General features: G+C 38.4%; 1 protein-coding gene across 1 annotated transcript in view; it reads right to left on the bottom strand.

The window, feature by feature from the left end:
- The window catches only part of LOC129262926 (uncharacterized), a 39,907-nt gene that overhangs the window by 3,949 nt on the left and 16,418 nt on the right, over nucleotides 1–19,540 (bottom strand). Inside the window, exons 6-19 of the mRNA XM_064100944.1 lie at nucleotides 19,153–19,354; nucleotides 17,303–17,457; nucleotides 16,561–16,811; nucleotides 15,399–15,587; nucleotides 14,433–14,718; nucleotides 11,309–11,466; nucleotides 9,899–10,099; nucleotides 9,164–9,287; nucleotides 6,240–6,334; nucleotides 4,879–5,032; nucleotides 3,144–3,291; nucleotides 1,779–1,958; nucleotides 1,045–1,190; nucleotides 130–375 (exon numbers count right to left, since the gene is read on the bottom strand). Of these exons, the coding sequence (XP_063957014.1) occupies nucleotides 130–375; nucleotides 1,045–1,190; nucleotides 1,779–1,958; nucleotides 3,144–3,291; nucleotides 4,879–5,032; nucleotides 6,240–6,334; nucleotides 9,164–9,287; nucleotides 9,899–10,099; nucleotides 11,309–11,466; nucleotides 14,433–14,718; nucleotides 15,399–15,587; nucleotides 16,561–16,811; nucleotides 17,303–17,457; nucleotides 19,153–19,354 (2,535 nt within the window). The remainder of the gene's footprint in view (nucleotides 1–129; nucleotides 376–1,044; nucleotides 1,191–1,778; nucleotides 1,959–3,143; nucleotides 3,292–4,878; nucleotides 5,033–6,239; nucleotides 6,335–9,163; nucleotides 9,288–9,898; nucleotides 10,100–11,308; nucleotides 11,467–14,432; nucleotides 14,719–15,398; nucleotides 15,588–16,560; nucleotides 16,812–17,302; nucleotides 17,458–19,152; nucleotides 19,355–19,540) is intronic.

Raw genomic sequence — 19,540 nt, 5'->3', positions numbered from 1 at the left:
AAATTAAACGGTCAATAATCACAGTTTTATTTGTAGCGTTGAATATGTCGACCCCCCCTTTTTTTTGGGGGGGGGGGGGGGGGTGGGTGGGTGGGAGGCATTGTTAGCATTTCAAAATAGTAAATTTACCTTCGGGAAGGGTCGAAGTCGATTGCCCGCTCTCGTTGATCAAGTCAACTACGTATTCGGTGGTGTGGTTGGTTTCACATCGGACGTCCGTCCCATCGATGGCCGCCTCCAACCCTGCCTGGCTCCATTCGTCCGTGCCTTGGTCTAAGAACGAGCACACGGGTCGGTCATTTGGCTGCGCGGAAACCGGGTACCAAAACCGGATCGGATCGGACAGGTCCCTCACTTCGATCGGGTCGGTAGAGTCTGACAAAAAAATCAGGAAATATGATGAATTGATTAAGGGATTAATGGTTACAGTTAATGTTTACTCGCTCTAAAATCAGCTTGGGACCGTAACACAAAGCTTAGCAATGATCGTAGAACATTTTTTTTACGATTGATTGCATTGGCTACAATGTACAATCAATCGTAAAAGTCAAGCCTACGATTAATTGCTAACCTTTGTGTTGCGGGGCCCTGGTCTACTTCTCAGATATCCCAAACTTCTTATTTTGAGCAAGCGCCTTGAGCGCCCAGCAGAACCCATCATCATCAATATCATCTTAAACATCAGATGGTCCAATACTACATTGATTTAACCCATTGGCCCGTGTTCTAAAGTCGGGTTAAATTAATTCAAACACTGCTCTGAGGTTGAGGTTAAACTGCAATAAATCTCTAACGGTACACCTCAAGCGAAATGACATACCAATAGATTCATGCGCATGCGTCAATTTTTGAAAGTGATAGAGACGTCATTATTAGATACAGCAGTTGTGACGTTTTAACCGTAAGATCGCGCTAGCCTCGTTCTGTGACTTTCTTATTTATTTTAATTTTGTTTCGGTTTTATCATGTCATAACCATCACAATTGCAGATATAATGAATGAGAATGGCATCACTACGTCATCATCACGTCATGACGTTCTCACCTGCGCATGGGCTGAAAAACTGCAAACGGAATACGTCACTGTCATGTGACTCGCCGCCTACATAGTCTTGTCCCCGGAACACGATGGATTCCAGAAGGATTCCCACACATTCTTCGCATCCGCATCCAACCCATGACGTATCAAACCTACAAATAAAACACAAAGCAAATAAGAATAAACAAAATCAAATTAAAACATAGAAAAAGACCACCAAGAGGAGATTTATGTATATACGACATTGAAATTAGGAAATAAATATTGTAATAATTATTGTGAAAATGATGATGATGATGATGATAATAATGATAATAGAGATATTGATAATAACATGGAATAAAAAATGTGATATACACTTTATGTAATAGAAATGTTAGTTCTGAGGTGATGTAGAATCATACCCGAGTATTTCATCATCATCATCATCATACCTGGGTCTCGCCTCACGAAGAGCAGCGATTGAGTCGATCAATCACAACTATGGAGAGCCAGCGATGCAAACATCTGCATTGTTTATCTGTTTAAAATGCTTTTTAGGTATAATGTAGTATTTTCATCGTTGTCTTGGCATTTCAGAGGGCTTCATCTTTGCTCCCAAAGGACACTGTTCAAGTTTCCTTCAGAAAAAAAGTTTTGACTTTATCCGGATTTTATATCATTTGAGGTTAATGGATCAACTACCATTATGTGTAAGATGGGACCCTTAATAGACTTTTCAATTGAGCCACAACACCTACCTGTCTTTGATATCGTCGCCACCAAGGAATATTATATTACCATCGCCCCTCGATATCGGGATAGCATCGGTGTTCAGTGTATAATCCATAGAAATAAACATACTTTCACCAAATGAGGTAACTTTTTCGCCCAGTGCCATATTCTTGCTCATGCCCTTGGTGAGAAGTCCGAAGATGTCCCTGTAGAAATAGTAATAATAATAGCTGGATTTATAAAGCGCTTTTTGCCAGAGGATACAAAGTGCTGCTATTATTACCCCGGCTTTAGCTCGAGCTACCATCACCGGTAGCTCGGTGCATCAGCTCGGTGCATGCAAGGATTACTCCTGCCGGGTACCCATTCACCTCACCTGGGTCGAGTGCAGCACAGTGTGGATAAATTTTGTGCTGAAGGAAAACACGCCATGGCTAGGATTCGAAGCCATGACCCTCTGTTTCAAAGGCGAGAGTCAGAACCACTAGACCACGACGCACCCATTTGGAAGAAAATAGAAAATAATGAAACCCTGAAAATCAAAGTCAAAAGTAGGACTACATTGCGAGTGACAAGACGTTAACCTATCTTATGGCCTTGGAGCGACCTAAATTAATTAAGAGTGCCTTAAAATTACGTTTGTGCCACACACAAGTTGTGTGTGGCATATCCCATCATTGCATTGGTCAGATCATGCCTTACGACTCCCTCATATCCACCAATGATATAAATTGTTTGGTAACATATACCATGGACCTATAATATGTCCATGCATATACAGATAGGCTAGTAAGTCAGTGGGGAGTCAACTGAAAAAAATTATCACTTGCTGACGTTGTGAAAAACATTGGAATTCCTGTCACAGAGATCTTTTAGGGCAAGCGCACAAGGTATCCATCAATATATTTCTCGACCAAGTCTAATTAATCTCTGGCTGCTGTCAGAGTGATAATGAATTTGTTACAAAAAAGAAAGTGGCAGTAGAAACGTCTTCATCGTAAATCATATTCTACTCTGAGTGATTTATACTGAAAGACGCGGCATATTTCCAAAGAAAATCCACGATAATATGCTTTTAACTAACAAAAGGTAGGAGCCATGGCCGTACGCATAATATTTTGCTCTGGGGGGGGGGGGGGGGGACGGGGGAGGGGAGGATCGACGCGTTAACTTTTATTTGAAAAAAAACTAGAAAGCAAAAAAACGAAACGATTGGGGCGCTCTGGCATTTGGTTAAGTGAAATTTTAAGGATTTTATTCATACTTTTGGTGAATTCTGTGAAAACTTTACTAAAAAATATACGTTTTCAAATTTTTTTTGGGGGGGTTGGACTGCTCCCACCCCATTGCGTACGGCCAAGGTAAGGAAAAAAGCTTACTGCTTCATTTACCTATTCTCTGAAAAGAAGAAAGCGTCAGGGTAGACCATCTTAGCATCCTCAAGCTGTTGACGCACGCCATCTACGGTTTCCGGAGGTAAACGATCTTCAAGATCCCTCGCCGATTCAAGAACCCTCTTTGTAGATGCTAGTGTGGACCCTTCGGTTTAAAAGGATCAAGGTTAACCGAGTTATTTCTAAGTTATCAATTTCCTATAGCCTCTGTACATCCTCATATTTGCAAAGGCATGTGGTAGAGCAACGTGAGTATTGATACAACCTCTGATCATACAAGAATTAATCTTTGCCTGCCACAAACAAAATCCCTTCTGTGCCACTTTTATTTATGGGTGCAACCTGAAGAAGGGTTTAGCATGGACTTTGCAAATTCAACTCACAATGACTTTTGATTGGTTTAGAGAAAAGAAAAGTTTCCTGTATACACTGAACAATGCGATGTACAAATCATTATTCTGTATTATGTGCAAGTACAACAGACCCAATACACTATGTGTGTATTGTGAATGCAATGTTACTTTTGTCGATGTTGGCAGCCCCCTGTATATTATCCTTGTCGAACAAAGCTGGCGATAAGTTAAATAAATTATGTAAATTGTATTAAAGCCTGGTTTTATTATAGTTACATTTCCAAAAGAAGTGCATGTTTATCACTATTCCAGTACATAATTAGATTTATATCTGGAATGGTGTAGGCCTACCATAAAACGGTTTTGATGTGAGGGATAATTTAAGATATGAACACAAGTCCGAGTAACTTTGTCTTGTTAAAAATAGTAATATTAAGCGCGGGATGGGCTAAAAATCTCAGGATGATAATCTTTGTCTGTAGCTTTTTAATGTCAAACTACTAACTCGGTAAAGATATTGGTCAAAGGACTATTGAAAAAAAAATCGGAGCGAGTGCACTAGACACTGAATTGAGATCTAACGACTGAAACAATACCTTACATAAATTTTTATGGCGGGAAAATGGTCGATGACTTGAATTTACTTGGTGGTAAAATAAGGAATTATGAATCGAAAAATGGCGTCGTTTGATGCCATGATCCCACCTATGCGCATGCGCAGACTCTTGTAATTTTCATTTGGAAAATTACGAAATGAAATTATCATTACATTGATCCTGTACCAAATGCTTTGAAGTATGAAACAGCATCCGTAAGAGCACCACATCAAGTATTCAACTTTCCAAGCAGACCAGGTCCTCTACTCATAATGCAACGTTCTGATTAGTGTGGCCTTGCAAAAAAAGGCCCACTGGAATGTTTTAATTAAATTCAATTCTTTATTCCATTTCCATTCAAAGCAGAATACAAAGTAATATAAAGTAATACAAATCAAGTACAATTTTACAGACGAGCATTCTAACTTCGTAAAGCAAAAAACAGTATAAATGGAAATGAGGGGGTCCACTAAAAGGCAAAGCTTGTAAAGTGTGGATCCCCCTTGGGAAATGAAGAAAATATAGTCGACTTATTCAAATGCGTATATATATACAGAAAAGAAAAAAAGAAAAGGAACAAAACGGTCGAAATCATATTGATGTAAACATAACTGAACAAATGCAAAGCTATTCACACAAAGAGGTTAACACCAATTTACTACCAATACCTTACCAAGTAGCAAAACAAGTATTTTTAACTCGAAACATTTTAGGTTCAATACACAAAGACAATTATTGGTTGGTTTACTAATTTTCTCATGAATTATTTTATGTTGAACGTACTCTGCTGTTCAAGTGTCAGACATGTGATAGGCACGTCAGTGTCCGCCTGCAACATGCCCAGGACATCCCCGGGATTGTAGTTGTAATTAGCCTCATCACTGGTAGCTTCCATTAGCAGCTCGTATTGCAAGTCAAGTAATACTTGATCGCAATCCTAGAGTGTGGGGAAAATCAACAAACGATCAATACAATCTAACTTTCAAGGATCTTAAATGTATCCAGGGCTCCGTAACACAAGGGTATGCGGTGAATTGCAAAAAGGAAAGAACCGCACTGATTGGTCCCAGGTCAGTATTTTTAACCTAATGCGCTTGTAACATTGATATTGATTGGTCAGTTCATTTAGCGATTGATGGCCCATCTTTGTGTTACGGAGCCCAGGTGGATGTTTGTAAGATACGAATGACTTTACGCACGACTGGTGATCCTCTCTTGTGCTATGTGATATATCACTATGTAATTGCTTGATGACCTAAGAACGTGTTCCAGTCGTGCGTAAAGTCGTGCGTAACTTTACGAACAGCTTATGAAACATTCACCAGATCTGTTGCAAATGGTGGTCAGCCGAACATTAGATATCATTTTTAAATCCAAAAGAATAGTTTACAAATCGCAATACATTATATATTTGAATTATTAGATTAAAACTCAAATCCGCTAGGTTTAAATCTAAATCATGTGCTCGGCTGGCACCTGTTCACAGCCGATCTGCATCTTCTTGAAATCCTTCAAATTTATATAATTAATTTTATTTGATCAGAGGTGCATAAAAAACGATACCCACATTAGGAACTGGCCTATAATTCATTCGCAAACCAATAATTCTGCTTTTAAATGCAATCATACCTTATCATGATTATTGTTATTATTAAAAACATGATTATCATCAATGAAAACAGCTGCAGTAAATACTGACTTAATTAGAAAGTCTGTAAACCAAGATTTAGTTGTCATCGCAGATCTAGTTCCGGTGCAGTTACCATACCTGAACCAAAAAGTGAAACCATGAAATCTAAGCTGGGAAACGATAATGCTGAAGAAAACCAACAAGGTACATGTGGGATAGTGTTAATATTATTATTTGTAGTATAAGTAGTATTACTATTATCATTATTGTTATTTCTGTTATTATTAGTAGTAGTATTAGGAAAAAAGAAGCGACAACCCGGTAGAGAGCCCCCGGCATAAAAAGGCAATATCATTCATAGCACATATTCCACCACAATCATCTGACACATATGTTCCTTTTAATTTGTACATACGGTCATGGCCCGTTGATTGGATTCTGTACGGAGTCATTTTGAAATCACTAACACAACTGGCATTTATTTTTTTAAGAAATCGATCAATTCAGTACTTACAGGGGCTGCGCGTTTCTTTCTGTCGACGCCAGTCGTCTGGGAGGCCTTTGCCTTCTGCGCGCGGTTCGCTTTTTTGAGTCCTTCAACTGATCTTCCTATATTAAAAAAAAAAACGCATTAGGCATTTAGCAATATACCTGTATGAAAACTTTGATATTAAATTAGAACTATATTGAAAATAGTAAAAATGGAGAATCATATATCAAATTAAAGGAGAAAATAAGGAGAACACGATGGTGTAAATCATTTATCATGGAGACCGATGGAACTCAGTTAATTGATAGTTTAAAGTTCTCTCTCTGAATGCTTCAAACACGCAGAATTACGTCCGCGAAATTTGGGATTTTTTTATGACGTCACTTTCTGTACGAGAGGCGTGATTGGCTCTCCAACGTGAAGCTCCACTTGCATGCAAAACCTGTTGCGAGGGTACGTTTTCTTTACATTGTCACTGAATACTTCGATCCCGAAATGAAAGAAAACCCAGAATTTTATCTAGATTTGGATTTTCAAATTGATGATTATGAAGATGAAGAGAATGATGATGAAGTTTCTAGCTCTAGAAAAACAAAGTGACGTGGATAGAGGTATACATTAGGGGGATTACGCCGGTGATTATGAGTCGGACAATTCAACTTGCATGCCGATTCGCTACCAACACATGCAGCTGATAGCTGCACCGTGGGTCAAATCCATGAAAATGAATTCCATCACGACCACATCCAGACAGAGTCTCTTTCTTCTATCAACAACATAATGAGAATGACAATAATGATATAACTGTACTTACAAACAAGTGAATATATCCGAACCTAGGCTGAAGGTAAATCAACTCAAGGAATAAAAGCAGACGATATGCACCGACGATGAATTTCACGTGGCTGGGAGATTGTCACTCGTTCTGTTAGATAAAATTTCTATCTCATTATTTTGACTAAATTACGAAACTCGGAGAATTAGTATTCTACATAAAAATTAAGTAACACCTGGTACTATAATTTTTGAATTACGATAAAACCTTTTTGAAGCAAAGAAAATGAGGTGAATTAAAATTAGATATAAAAGATCATCCGCCTAGCTCGCATTCGATTGTAAACAATCAGCAAGGCGAGCACATAGAGTTGGATAAAGCTACGCTTTATCCAACTCTACGGGCGAGCAAGCCACTGAACTGAAAATACGTATTTTCAGTTCAGTGGAGCAAGCTGGCCATGTGCTTTTGATTGTTTGTTTACAATCGCATGCGGCTAAGTGGATGATCCTTTATATCTTATTTTAATTTACCTCAATTTCTTTGCTTCAAAAATATTTTATCGTAATTCAAAAAATAGTACCAGGTGTTACTTAATTTTTATGTAGAATACTAATTCTCCGAGTTTCGTAATTTAGTCAAAATAATGAGATATACATTTTATCTAACAGAACGAGTGACAATCTATTCAGCCACGTGAAATTCATCGTCGGTGCATATCGTCTGCTGCTATTCCTTGAGTTGATTTACCTTCAGCCTAGGTTCGGATATATTCACTTATTTGTAAGTACAGTTATCTTATTATTTTCCTTCTCATTATGTTGTTGATAGAGGAAAGAGACTCTGTCTGGATGTGGTCATGCTGCATGGAATTCATTTTCATGGATTTGACCCGCGGTGCAGCTAGCAGCTGCATGCGTTGGTAGCGAATCGGCTTGCAAGTTGAATTGTCCTACTCATCATCACCAGCGTAATTCCCTTAATTTACCACCATCCACGCCACTTTGTTTTTCTAGAGTTAGAAACTTTATCATCATTCTCTTCATCTGCATAATCATCAATTTGAAAATCCAAAATCTAGATAAACTTCTGGGTTTTCTTTCATTTCATGATCGAAGTATTCAGTGTCAGTGTGGAGAAAACGTACCCTCGCAACAGGTTTTGCATGCAAGTGGAGCTTGACGTGGGAGAGCCAATCACGCCTCTCGTACAGACAGTGACGTCATCAAATTCGAGTCAATTCAGAGACCGATGCGAGGCATATTTCGGAGAGGCATTTTAGCGCTTTTTAATTCGCGATTTCCACCTTATGTATTATTTTCGTTATTTTTGAATGACCTAATGGTAATCCTCACATCATTACCTCTCCACTGATATATAATAAGGCCATATTCATAATCAATATATTTCTCCTTTAATGCTTCATGATTTAAATATCATATTCCGCACGCAGGTATACTTCGTACTACCTAACCAGGGACCCGTTGCATAAAGTTGTTGCCATAAAAAAACTCAGGCAAATTTTTTGCCAGATGTTTTTATTGTGTAATTTTCAATGGCATAATTTTGTTTGTCAGAGTTATTTATGGCAAAAGTCTTATGCAACGGGTCCCAGGTGGGTAAGTCATAAAGCTTTTTCGTAAGTTAAGAACGACTTGTGATCCCATCTTGCGGTAAATCGTATGCACCAAATGTTCAGTGACGATGATTTAGCGCGTATAACAAGGGATGACCATTCGTTCTTAAAGTTGCTCTTAATTGACGAACAGCTTTATAAAACACCAACCAGCTATAGAGAGGATTTTCCCAACAGGTATGTGGTGAGAGGAGCATCATTCGAACCTCAACCACCCCTGCCAAAACCTCTACACAAGAACAAAACTAATTTTAAACACTTTTCTATTGTCATCATTTAAACAGGTGCAGATATGAGGTCTGTCCCCCTACCCCCTTATCCCTTCATCCAACCATATTAGGTGAGAGCAAGGCAAATGCGAGTAGTTTATTATGTGTTGCATTACATGTACCAATTTGATATACTTTTCGTTGCCGAAATAATGAATAATGATATCAATAATATTAAAAACAAATATGATACTAATGATGAAGAAGAAGAAGATGATAATGATTATAATTATAATAATAATAAAGACCATAAAAAATAATAAAATACCTTCTAACTTCAAATCCTGGATTTCTTGCTTCTCTTCATCGAGCTCCTCGTCACTGAGTGTGCCCATCGCGTAAGTTGCATTCTTTAGGAATTCGGAACAAACGCCACTGGTAGTATTACATACCTACCAAAGATAGTAATAAAAATAATGACAAAAACATATATTTCGATGGTAATGAAACTGATCATTAACTATAATATTTATGTCATTTCATTATGAATTTTACTTCGGGCTATAGCTTATTCCTATTGAGGTTCCATTATGGGGAAAAATATTGAGAAGAAAGTGATCCATCAGTGGAAAGAAAAACAAATAACATTAACGTATAACGTAACCATGACATCTGTCGAAAGTCAGATGTCATGGCGAATGTCAACCCTGAAAGGTTTGATGAGCAATGGCTTATTATGAGCATGAAATGAGTGTTAAAAATGACTAGTAGCGACGATGTCATGTAACTAGCGGGGGGGGGGGGGGCAGTAAAATCTGCGCACATCGAAATATACCAAGGATGTACATTACGGCGCGTACGTATTGTTGATTTGCGGACGGTCATTGACTGGTACGCACGATGTCAATCAATTGCCCCTCCAACAATAAACATGTAGCTTATTTCTATTACATTTATTTTCGGAGCCAAATCTATCGAAATAAACTTTAAAAAATGATTGAATTTAAAATGAAAAAAAAAAAAAACAAGAGGAGGGGCTATAGTAAACAATAACTGTTGTTACCTTAACGCCGACCTTGAAGTCTACAGCATCGCCGGCCTCGATACTTTTCTTGACAATATCGAGAACTTCGTGATCTACCGTGAACGTGCTGTCCTGAGAAGTTTCCCCTAAGAGGCGTTTCTTAGATCTGAATTGGGCGAACGCCCGGTAGGTGAGACCCTCGAGAGACTCAACAGAGCACCCGGATACTTCATACGTCACCTGCATTTGAAGAGATTTGAAAGACACTTACAAAGGTGGTTATAATAATGATGAAGATAATGCTTAATAATGATACTTATGGTAATAATGTTAATATAGAGTTTTTGGCATTTACTACGGGGTCGCTCTTTAAAACGTACCAATTTCTTTTGAAAATTCAGGTAAAAACAAAGTTGGTAGACCGGGACAGCAGATCATCCAAAAATTTGCATGGACCTGGCCACGGAGGATTATCTTATTGTTACTGGGGGTGTTGTGACAATGCTCAGCACCCCCAGTAACAATAGAATAATCCTCCGTAGACGGGGCCCTGAAAATTTGCACCGGACGAACAATTGCAAAAAAGGTCGCTGTCCAGAGCCACGAAACGACGCTGCTGTTCCGTCCACTAATTTTTGACAACAGTCTCTCGGCTCTGCATTGTGGTTTGACTTGCATTTTCAAAGAGCGCAGCCCCATAGTAAATGCGAAAACTTTCCATTACCAAGACCTCATCGGTAAAGCGCCGTTGTCACGGCAGGGGCTCGCTGACGTTTTGCTAAGCTTTTGCAATGACTCGAATACAAAAAAAAATGACATATTCAAACATTCGTATCATACGTGACAAAAAAAGTGTTTGAAAGCTTCGCCAATGGTTCCTCGAGTCGCTTTTCGTTTGGGAGAAGTTAAAATTAAAAAAATGCTACTCCAAGCGGCAGCCAAAATTATTTGCCGAAAGCTTTCGAACAGCTTAGTGCTCTTCTGTCGATTTAAATAAGAATGTTCGACCTCGCCATTTGAGAGGACATTCGGGTGAAAATAACTCTAAAATGTTAATGATAATAATTTTAAAAAAATCTCGCGATAAAAAATGCTAATAGTGACAATAAATCAACTCAAAATAGCCTAATATTATATAATAATGAAACTATCATGTATCAGTATAAACATTGTTTTAGTAACGATGATCATCATTATCAGTATCATCATCTTTATCTTAATAAGAAACCAACTTGTAGGAGTGGACAGATAAATCCTAACCCGGACATGGGCGGTATTCAGACCCCGGGGGTCGTTTCATAAAGCTGTTCGTAAGTTAAGAGCGACTTTAAGAACGACAGGTGATCCTTTTTTTTACACGCTAAACCATCAGTCGTTCTTATCTTACGAACAGCTTTATGAAACACCCACCGTGTTTTTTTTTTGCAATGTGTGACGAAAAGAACTTACGTCAGAGGCAGTATCTTCATAATCTCCATTTACTCCAAATTCAAATGTGCAGCCGGTGACCCTGTCGTAGACGTTGAAATCAATCTCCGCTAACCCTTCACTCGATTCACTGACGACCTTGACCCCGAGGCTGTATTGACTTCCGGGGGTAAGGATGGCTGCAGAAGAAACATAATATCGATTTTTTTTTTATAATTTCAACGGGGGTGGATTCTACAACATAGTAAATCTATTGATAATCACAAGGAACAGCTGAGAGGGCTTTGTTGAAAATTAGTGAACCGAGACAAGTGGTCGTTGTAAGATTCGGAGATGACGAAAAATTGCAAATATTTCCTTAGTCCAGAGTCACGGACAACACTGCTTGATTGATTTACCAATTTTCGACAAAGATTACTTTGTGTCATGAAGGGCCATGGAAAATAGATTCCCTACGTTCCAGAAAGCGTCTGTGTATTAGTTGCAGAAAGTCCATAATTGCAAAGTGAAATGCAGATTGTTCTACACCCTAGCTGAAAATACAGCCTCAAAATAGTTTGTTTTTTAGACACCAAACCATGCCTAGATTCTCTGTGTGTAGAAGCAGCTATAGTACTTTGGTGAGCAGAGTCTCGCTACTCCAGACTCTGTATTAACACTTTGCGAAAACGTATGGCTTGTAACCATCTGCTTTTTATTCCCAAATCTACCATTAAAAAAATATTTTTATTTTTAATGATATTAATCGTGTGAAAAGTTGTGAGATCCGTCTTCGATCTAATTGATTTACTGAGTGCAGAGCTCATGGACTCATTTTACAGTGTATATCAACAAAGTTTACACTTTGAATTATTCCTATAAATTTGCTATATCCTAAAGCGTTTTATACATTTATATATTGGCTTATTTAACCTAAAGAGTAATGACGATATGATTCTCGAGAAATCTTTCCCCTTGAGTGAGCACCACCTACTTAAAAGTTCGAGAAAAATGATTTGCGCGCAACTTCAAAATAGTTATGTGATTAAGAGTAGACCTTAATCATGAATAGTGTATGGGCGTTGCTAAGTTAATTGATTTGAAGATATTTTCTGTTTTTTTTTTAACTTGTTACCTTGGTCAAAACATTCAATTGAGCGTTACTGTCCCCCCCCCCACACACACAATTAGACCCTGTGGCGTACCGTGGGTCACGGCATTGGGGGGGGGGGCACCAGCAAAAAAATTGAGTCACTTAGTGAGTGCGCGAAGCGCGCTCAGTTGCCAAGTATATTGACCTATAATAGAGACATTTTAAGAACAGTGCCATTAAACGGATATGTATTTCACTGATCAAATAATGCGAGCGCGAAGCGCGAGCTTTAAATTTTTTATATTCATTTCATTTCATTTCATTTCATTTATTTGTCCGTTAAAACGGACAATTGTATAACTTGACAATTCTTGCAACAAAAATATTATTCACAGAATAACATAACAACAATGAACATACCGGTAACATATTAAACATGAACATGAACGTAATCATCATGATTGTACACAAAGTACATGTAATGTATATATTAATTAAAATCGATGACTTTGCTGGCATAGTTATTGAGCATTTATTTATTTATTCAGTTATTTATTCATTCATTTATTTGTTAATTAAAACTCTACAATTACTACTTACGTGTAAGTTGCAGAGTTGTCTGCTACATTTTCTCTTTGTTTCTACAGATAAACCACACTCCTTATTCTACCTTATTTCATTGACAACTCTTATGGAGAAAGGGACGAACGAATTAATGCGGCGACTGGTTCTTGCTTTTACAGATTTCAGTCTTCGTCCGCTTCTTAATTGAATATACTGGCTATTCAGGGGGTGGGTTTGATCAGACATAATGGAGAGAGCTTTCGAAAGTACTCTTTCTTTACAGATTTCATCTAAGTCAACAGTGTTATTCATTATTTTGCTGGCTTGCTTAACAAGTCTTCTAAGCTTTATTTTATCTCTCTGTTTTGCATTATTAAACCAGATGATTGAATCAAAAGTAATGATACTCTGGACCTAAAAAGGGACATTGACCCCAAACAGAAAGATTTTAAGGACTATATTTTTTAGGAATCCATTAAGAGTACACATATTTCACCATAGTCATCTAATGCGAGTGCCAATAAGCGCTTGCTGATTTTGTTAGAATTACATCTAAACACATGAAGCACTTTTTGCAGTCATTGTAATTATGATTATCATACGCATCTCACTAATCAAATATTGCGAGCGCGAAGTGCGAGCTGAAAATTTAGGAAATTCAGACCTGAAGAGGGGCATTCTAAAGCTTGTTTGTAGGAATTCACTAAGACCATACGTATTTCACCAACCAAACGATGCGAGCGCGAAGCGCGAGCTGAAAATTTTTAAAATTCAGACCTGAAGAGGGGCATTCTAAGGCTAGTTTGTAGGAATTCACTAAGACCATACATATTTCACCAATCAAATGATGTGAGCGCGAATTATGTTCTATTGTTATGCCTTGTTATGACTGGAGGAATGTATGGCATGAAGTATGAACCCCAACATAACTTAACAACAATAAATGCTGAAATGTGATTTTATTTTTATGTCCCCAGATCCAGCTGGCACAAACAACCTAAACATTATGTTTACCTAGGTTTATAATGTCCATAATGTCAATTTGCGTCGAAAGGTTATTATAAAAAGTTGCAATGTAAATATTCCATTCCATTGACCCCAAATCCCCTTGAACAGATCTAAACAAAAATAGAAACACTTTTCGTCTTTTCCCTTCGACACAGCGTGAACAATAATCATTTCTACGCAAATTTATGTGAGCTTTACAAAAATGGATTGTGCTCAATCAAGCGTAACATTCTGTCGAAATTTATAGGCCTACTGTCATCTGGGAGATAAGCCCAAACATGAGAATATGAAAAAAATCATATGTGGTATTTTATTCGATTAGGAAGATGTTTTCAAAGTGTAAACTTTTTATTGATGCGCTCTAACTCCATGCGAAAAAACACACCTCGGTTGCCGTGGTACCCACCTCATATGATTGAATTCACTTCATATTTAAAAAGGCAGCCCACCCACATAATAAATAACCTACCAATATTATATAATTATAGAAAATAAACGCACATTTGTCAATCTTCACCAACACGGTGTATCGTGTCATCTTCTTGGAGACTGTCAGTTGGTAAGGCTTGTCTGAAGAACTGTCTTGAGAACTGGATTCTGCTGTCTCTTGGTCTTCCCTTGTCTTATCTATAATATTAGTGTACTGCAGATCACCAATTCCATCGAGACCACCCCGCAGGTCCTCCAGCACCGTTTCGTTGTACATGCCGCTGAACATGACCCTAATTTCTACGTCTTGCCCGGGCTTGTAAGAGCCTTCCTTTGATCCAAGGAGTGCCAGCGAAACCTGCAACCAACATCGAGGAATGAGACATATATGTTGAGTAGGGATTACTATTATTATCATTGATTTTCATTTCAATTTATTTGTGTTAACGCTATGTGTTCACGAAGTGTTCTCAGCACGCTAGGTGATGAGAGTGTTTACACTTTTAAGATGCTAAATGTTGACAAACGGTGCGGAGATTCCGTACTCTCGATGCATGCGCAATGTTAGCGATCAAAGGGAGGATTTTGTGAAGAAAAGTAGTTTACGCTGAGCATAACAAGTGAAGATGATTTCGCGTTGTGTTCCACGCCGAAAACACACTGCGAGACTGCAATCACGTCACACGAACGCATATGGACACACACGTCAACTACACATCTGGACTCACAGCCCAATAGACCTTATACATTGCCGTCATCCCGTTGCCAACTTAGTGGCTAAAACCATTGCCTTGAATGCGTTAAAGATCTGCAGCGCGTCCCATGGACCTATCCACGGAGGATTATTTTATTGTTACTGGGGGGGGGGGGGGGGGGGGCTGAGCATTGTCACAACACCCCCAGTAAAAATAGATAATCCTCCGTGGATCAGGTCCGTTTACCCGTATTCCTACAGCCTCTGAGGTACTGGGAGGGCGCTATTAAATTAATTAAAGGCATAAGTATAATGTCTATAGCGGAATGAATCTGACAATTTACCCTTGGAGGACTTCCTTCTGTGACGGAAACCTTCACACTGTCGTGTACCTCGTCAAACCCAGCCTTGTTGACGTAACAAGAGATGGAATATGTCTTATCTACCGATAGTAATGAAGGTTCAATGGTCAATATGGCTACGTCTGCATCCTCCTGGGAACTGGGTAGATCACATGTGTTTTTTGAGGTCTCCTGAAAAAGAAAAAAAAATGGATTATACAGCGTTATCATACAAATGTTAAACGAGGAATGTTTTGGCACAAAAGCAGTTGGGACAACAAAGGGGAGGGGGGGGGGGTTAGGGAGTATTTCACGAAGTATAACTGATAAGAAAAGAAATTACATTTCCTTGCACTTACACAAAATTAGTATTTAGATTTCCATTGCTAGAAATAGCACATCTTTAATTCGTCGCAATTGATTTACAATAACCCATACAAGAAGGGCAATACAAAAGGAATTCAGAGAGAAGTTCATAAATTAGGGAAAAACACAATTTTAAGTTCCGAGTTCACTCGAAAATGAAATGTGCTACTTGCGCAATCTTGACAAAACTTCCAAGAAGGTCAAATCGAGTAAAAGAAAGCTGCGCATCTTGTCTTTTATTCAACTCTACAAATTCAAATGTTGACAGAATGAAGAAAAATAATCATGTTTTCAGATGAGCTTACCCCCTACCATTTCCCCCCTTTAAAAGACCATATTACTATCTCTTTAAAAATATATTTATAGAGATCTTTCCCTGGCGACTTTGTTTGTGGTGGCTCGTCACAAGCCTAAGGCTTTCGACTTTCAATCAAAGGGCATCAGTTCGAATCCAAACCATTGCGTGTTTTCTTCAGCAATATATTCAACAGCATTAGGCTGCACTCAACCCAGGACTGGATGCCTAACATGGTAAATTCATTTAATGCATTAAGCCCTGGAATGCAGCTCGTGCTAAAGCAAAGGTAACATTGACAGTGTGCCTCTGAATATTTCATTGGTAGATAGATTGCTCTATACAAATGTCCATTACGATTACACTCGTTGTCATCTTCACTGTTATTGGTATTATTGTTGTTATTATGATAATGATTGTTATATAGTTATCATTGTTATTATTGTTGCTATTATTATTGTTTTTTTTTTTTTTATTGATAATATCATGAATAGGCAAACTTACATCCCAACATTCCCACCGGAACTCAAGGCCGGGATCGGGCTCATCCCCTTGGTAGCTTGGGTCTTCTGAATATGAACAATCTAGATCGACTGAGTCCGAAGCCGTCCCAATGGTGATACGACCGCCGCCCTTGATACGTGCTCTGAGCGGCGCCTTTACGACAGTCAGCGTCACTGAAGCGGACTTCGTATTCTGGTCTGTTGGACTCCCGTAGGTCACCGTTACAGTTGCAGCGATTTCCGACGCACCACCTGCAAAAGTTGATAGTGAATCGCCATGTGTATATTATAAGAATAAACGTCATGATAAAACAATAAAGTGCGTGATCATGCTTACCATGAATTAACATTAATATGTGGAGTGAGGGAAAAAAAACTTGCGTTTAAATGGAAAGATTTCCTAGCAAGAGTTTGGTATGATTTGAAATTGCATTTGATCTGTGCGATAAATGCTTGAGGTTGCATTGTATTAAGTTTGTTGAAAAGAAAAGAAATAAAATTACGAAAGGTGACGGGAAATTACTAGACTTTTTGCAAGTCGCTGTACACACAACTGCACATATCGGAACACATTTCAGCGGCTATTGATAATATCGTGAATTCGAGAATATTTTGTAAAGCAGCAGATTCATTGGGGCATCGGCTTGTAAGATTAGTGTTCCTAAGTAGTTCACACGAGCTGTTTTACCAATTACCACAACATGAATTTGCCCGTTAAAATAAATTTCCATTTCAAAACTAACCTAGATTGCTTGGTAGGAAGCGAAGTCCTCTCTTACGGAGGGCATCCTCATCGAACTCAACCCCTTCAACGGACCACTGGTATTCAGCACGTGAGGCGGCAAGCTTTTCACATCCGGTTGCTTGTTCAAAGGTGAATTGGGCAATAATGCCAAACCTATGATGAGGAGAATTATAGACTGTAACAGCGTGGGTGTTCAAACTTACACACGTTTGCGTCCCGAGAGAATCATACCCTGATGTGTTAAAGTAGTACCCCAGGATTGAGCATAACACCAAGCAGAGAAAAATAAAAAGCAACCACATGTCTTGTAATAACACCAAAATCTGTTAAGGTCTTGAACAAACAGCCAAAATTTGATAGCTGGTAGGATTGATAATACCATCAACACCTCACTTTGTTGAGGTGTAACAACGAACGTGCTTATGCTCTTATTTTAATATCTACGGATTCATAACTCTTTAATATTTCTATGACATAAATAATGTGAACATCAACATTCGCACATGCAATTCAATCATGTCTTTTGGGCCACGATTTTCATAACGGTCCATCTCTGTTGCGTCACCCAAAGTTATTAATAAGGTTTCAAAGTGTTCATAAATTAAACAAGATCTGCATAAGAGAATTTTTACAAATGTTCTTTATTTTTTGGCAAACTACGTATAATGATAGCTATAATAATCAGATACATCTGGTAATAGGCATGACACTAAAGTATCCATATTCATAGATAAATATGCCCTTTAGAAAAGTATGGTGCTTCCCAAAAATCTCGTCCTTGGTCCAGAGATCCTTGCATTGGCATGGGAATACTTACTTCTTATTCGCCGAAACTTTGGTGCCCTTTATGTTGCCACTCTTTTGAATTTCGAATTTTGAATTTTGATATGGCTGATTGACAAAGTATATGCATATGATTGTCCATCTAACACTGATTCTATTTTTGGTAATTACTGAACTTCCCTTTCCCAAATTGGGAAGAAGTATCACCAATTTTGGACTATATTTTGACTGGCGGAAGGATTAGGGCTATTTTGCTGTTTGAGGTGATGAATCTGCTCCCCCCGACAATGTCTTCAAACACGCCAATTTATTTTTGGGAATACTTACTTTTTATTCGCCGAAACTTTGGTGCCCTTAATGTTGCCACTCTTTTGAATTTAGAATTTTGCATTGGCATGGGAATACTTACTTCTTATTCGCCGAAACTTTGGTGCCCTTTATGTTGCCACTCTTTTGAATTTCGAATTTTGCATTGGCATGGGAATACTTACTTCTTATTCGCCGAAACTTTGGTGCCCTTTATGTTGCCACTCTTTTGAATTTCGAATTTTGCATTGGCATGGGAATACTTACTTCTTATTCGCCGAAACTTTGGTGCCCTTAATGTTGCCACTCTTTTGAATTTCGAATTTTGCATTGGCATGGGAATACTTACTTCTTATTCGCCGAAACTTTGGTGCCCTTTATGTTGCCACTCTTTTGAATTTCGAATTTTGCATTGGCATGGGAATACTCACTTCTTATTCGCCGAAACTTTGGTGCCCTTTATGTTGCCACTCTTTTGAATTTCGAATTTTGCATTGGCATGGGAATACTTACTTCTTATTCGCCGAAACTTTGGTGCCCTTTATGTTGCCACTCTTTTGAATTTCGAATTTTGCATTGGCATGGGAATACTTACTTCTTATTCGCCGAAACTTTGGTGCCCTTTATGTTGCCACTCTTTTGAATTTCGAATTTTGCATTGGCATGGGAATACTTACTTCTTATTCGCCGAAACTTTGGTGCCCTTTATGTTGCCACTCTTTTGAATTTCGAATTTTGCATTGGCATGGGAATACTTACTTCTTATTCGCCGAAACTTTGGTGCCCTTTATGTTGCCACTCTTTTGAATTTCTAACCACGGCTCCCGGACATTGCTCTTGCGCATGGTGAACTCAGTAGAGTTAGACAGCCCGAGCTTATTAGTCACGGTCAATCTGAATGTGTAGGGGGTAACCTCGGGCAAGGCCTCGGTGGTGGAGACCATCCGGTCATTATTAGCATCTGTTTGGAAATGACAAAAGTGAAAACATAGAATGTAATCAAATAGAAATTGGGATTTTACAGTGTCAGCATGGGCGGAAATCTGTCCCCAATTAAAAAAAAAAAAAAAAGGTTATCACCCAAAATGTTTTAATACAAAAAAAAATGAAAAGCAAAAAAAAGGGTTATCACCCCAAATGTAAGGTC

Source organism: Lytechinus pictus, chromosome 6, assembly GCF_037042905.1.
Source record: "Lytechinus pictus isolate F3 Inbred chromosome 6, Lp3.0, whole genome shotgun sequence".
In the NCBI taxonomy this organism is placed as follows: domain Eukaryota; kingdom Metazoa; phylum Echinodermata; class Echinoidea; order Temnopleuroida; family Toxopneustidae; genus Lytechinus; species Lytechinus pictus.
This window is presented reverse-complemented; position numbering and strand designations above follow the sequence as displayed.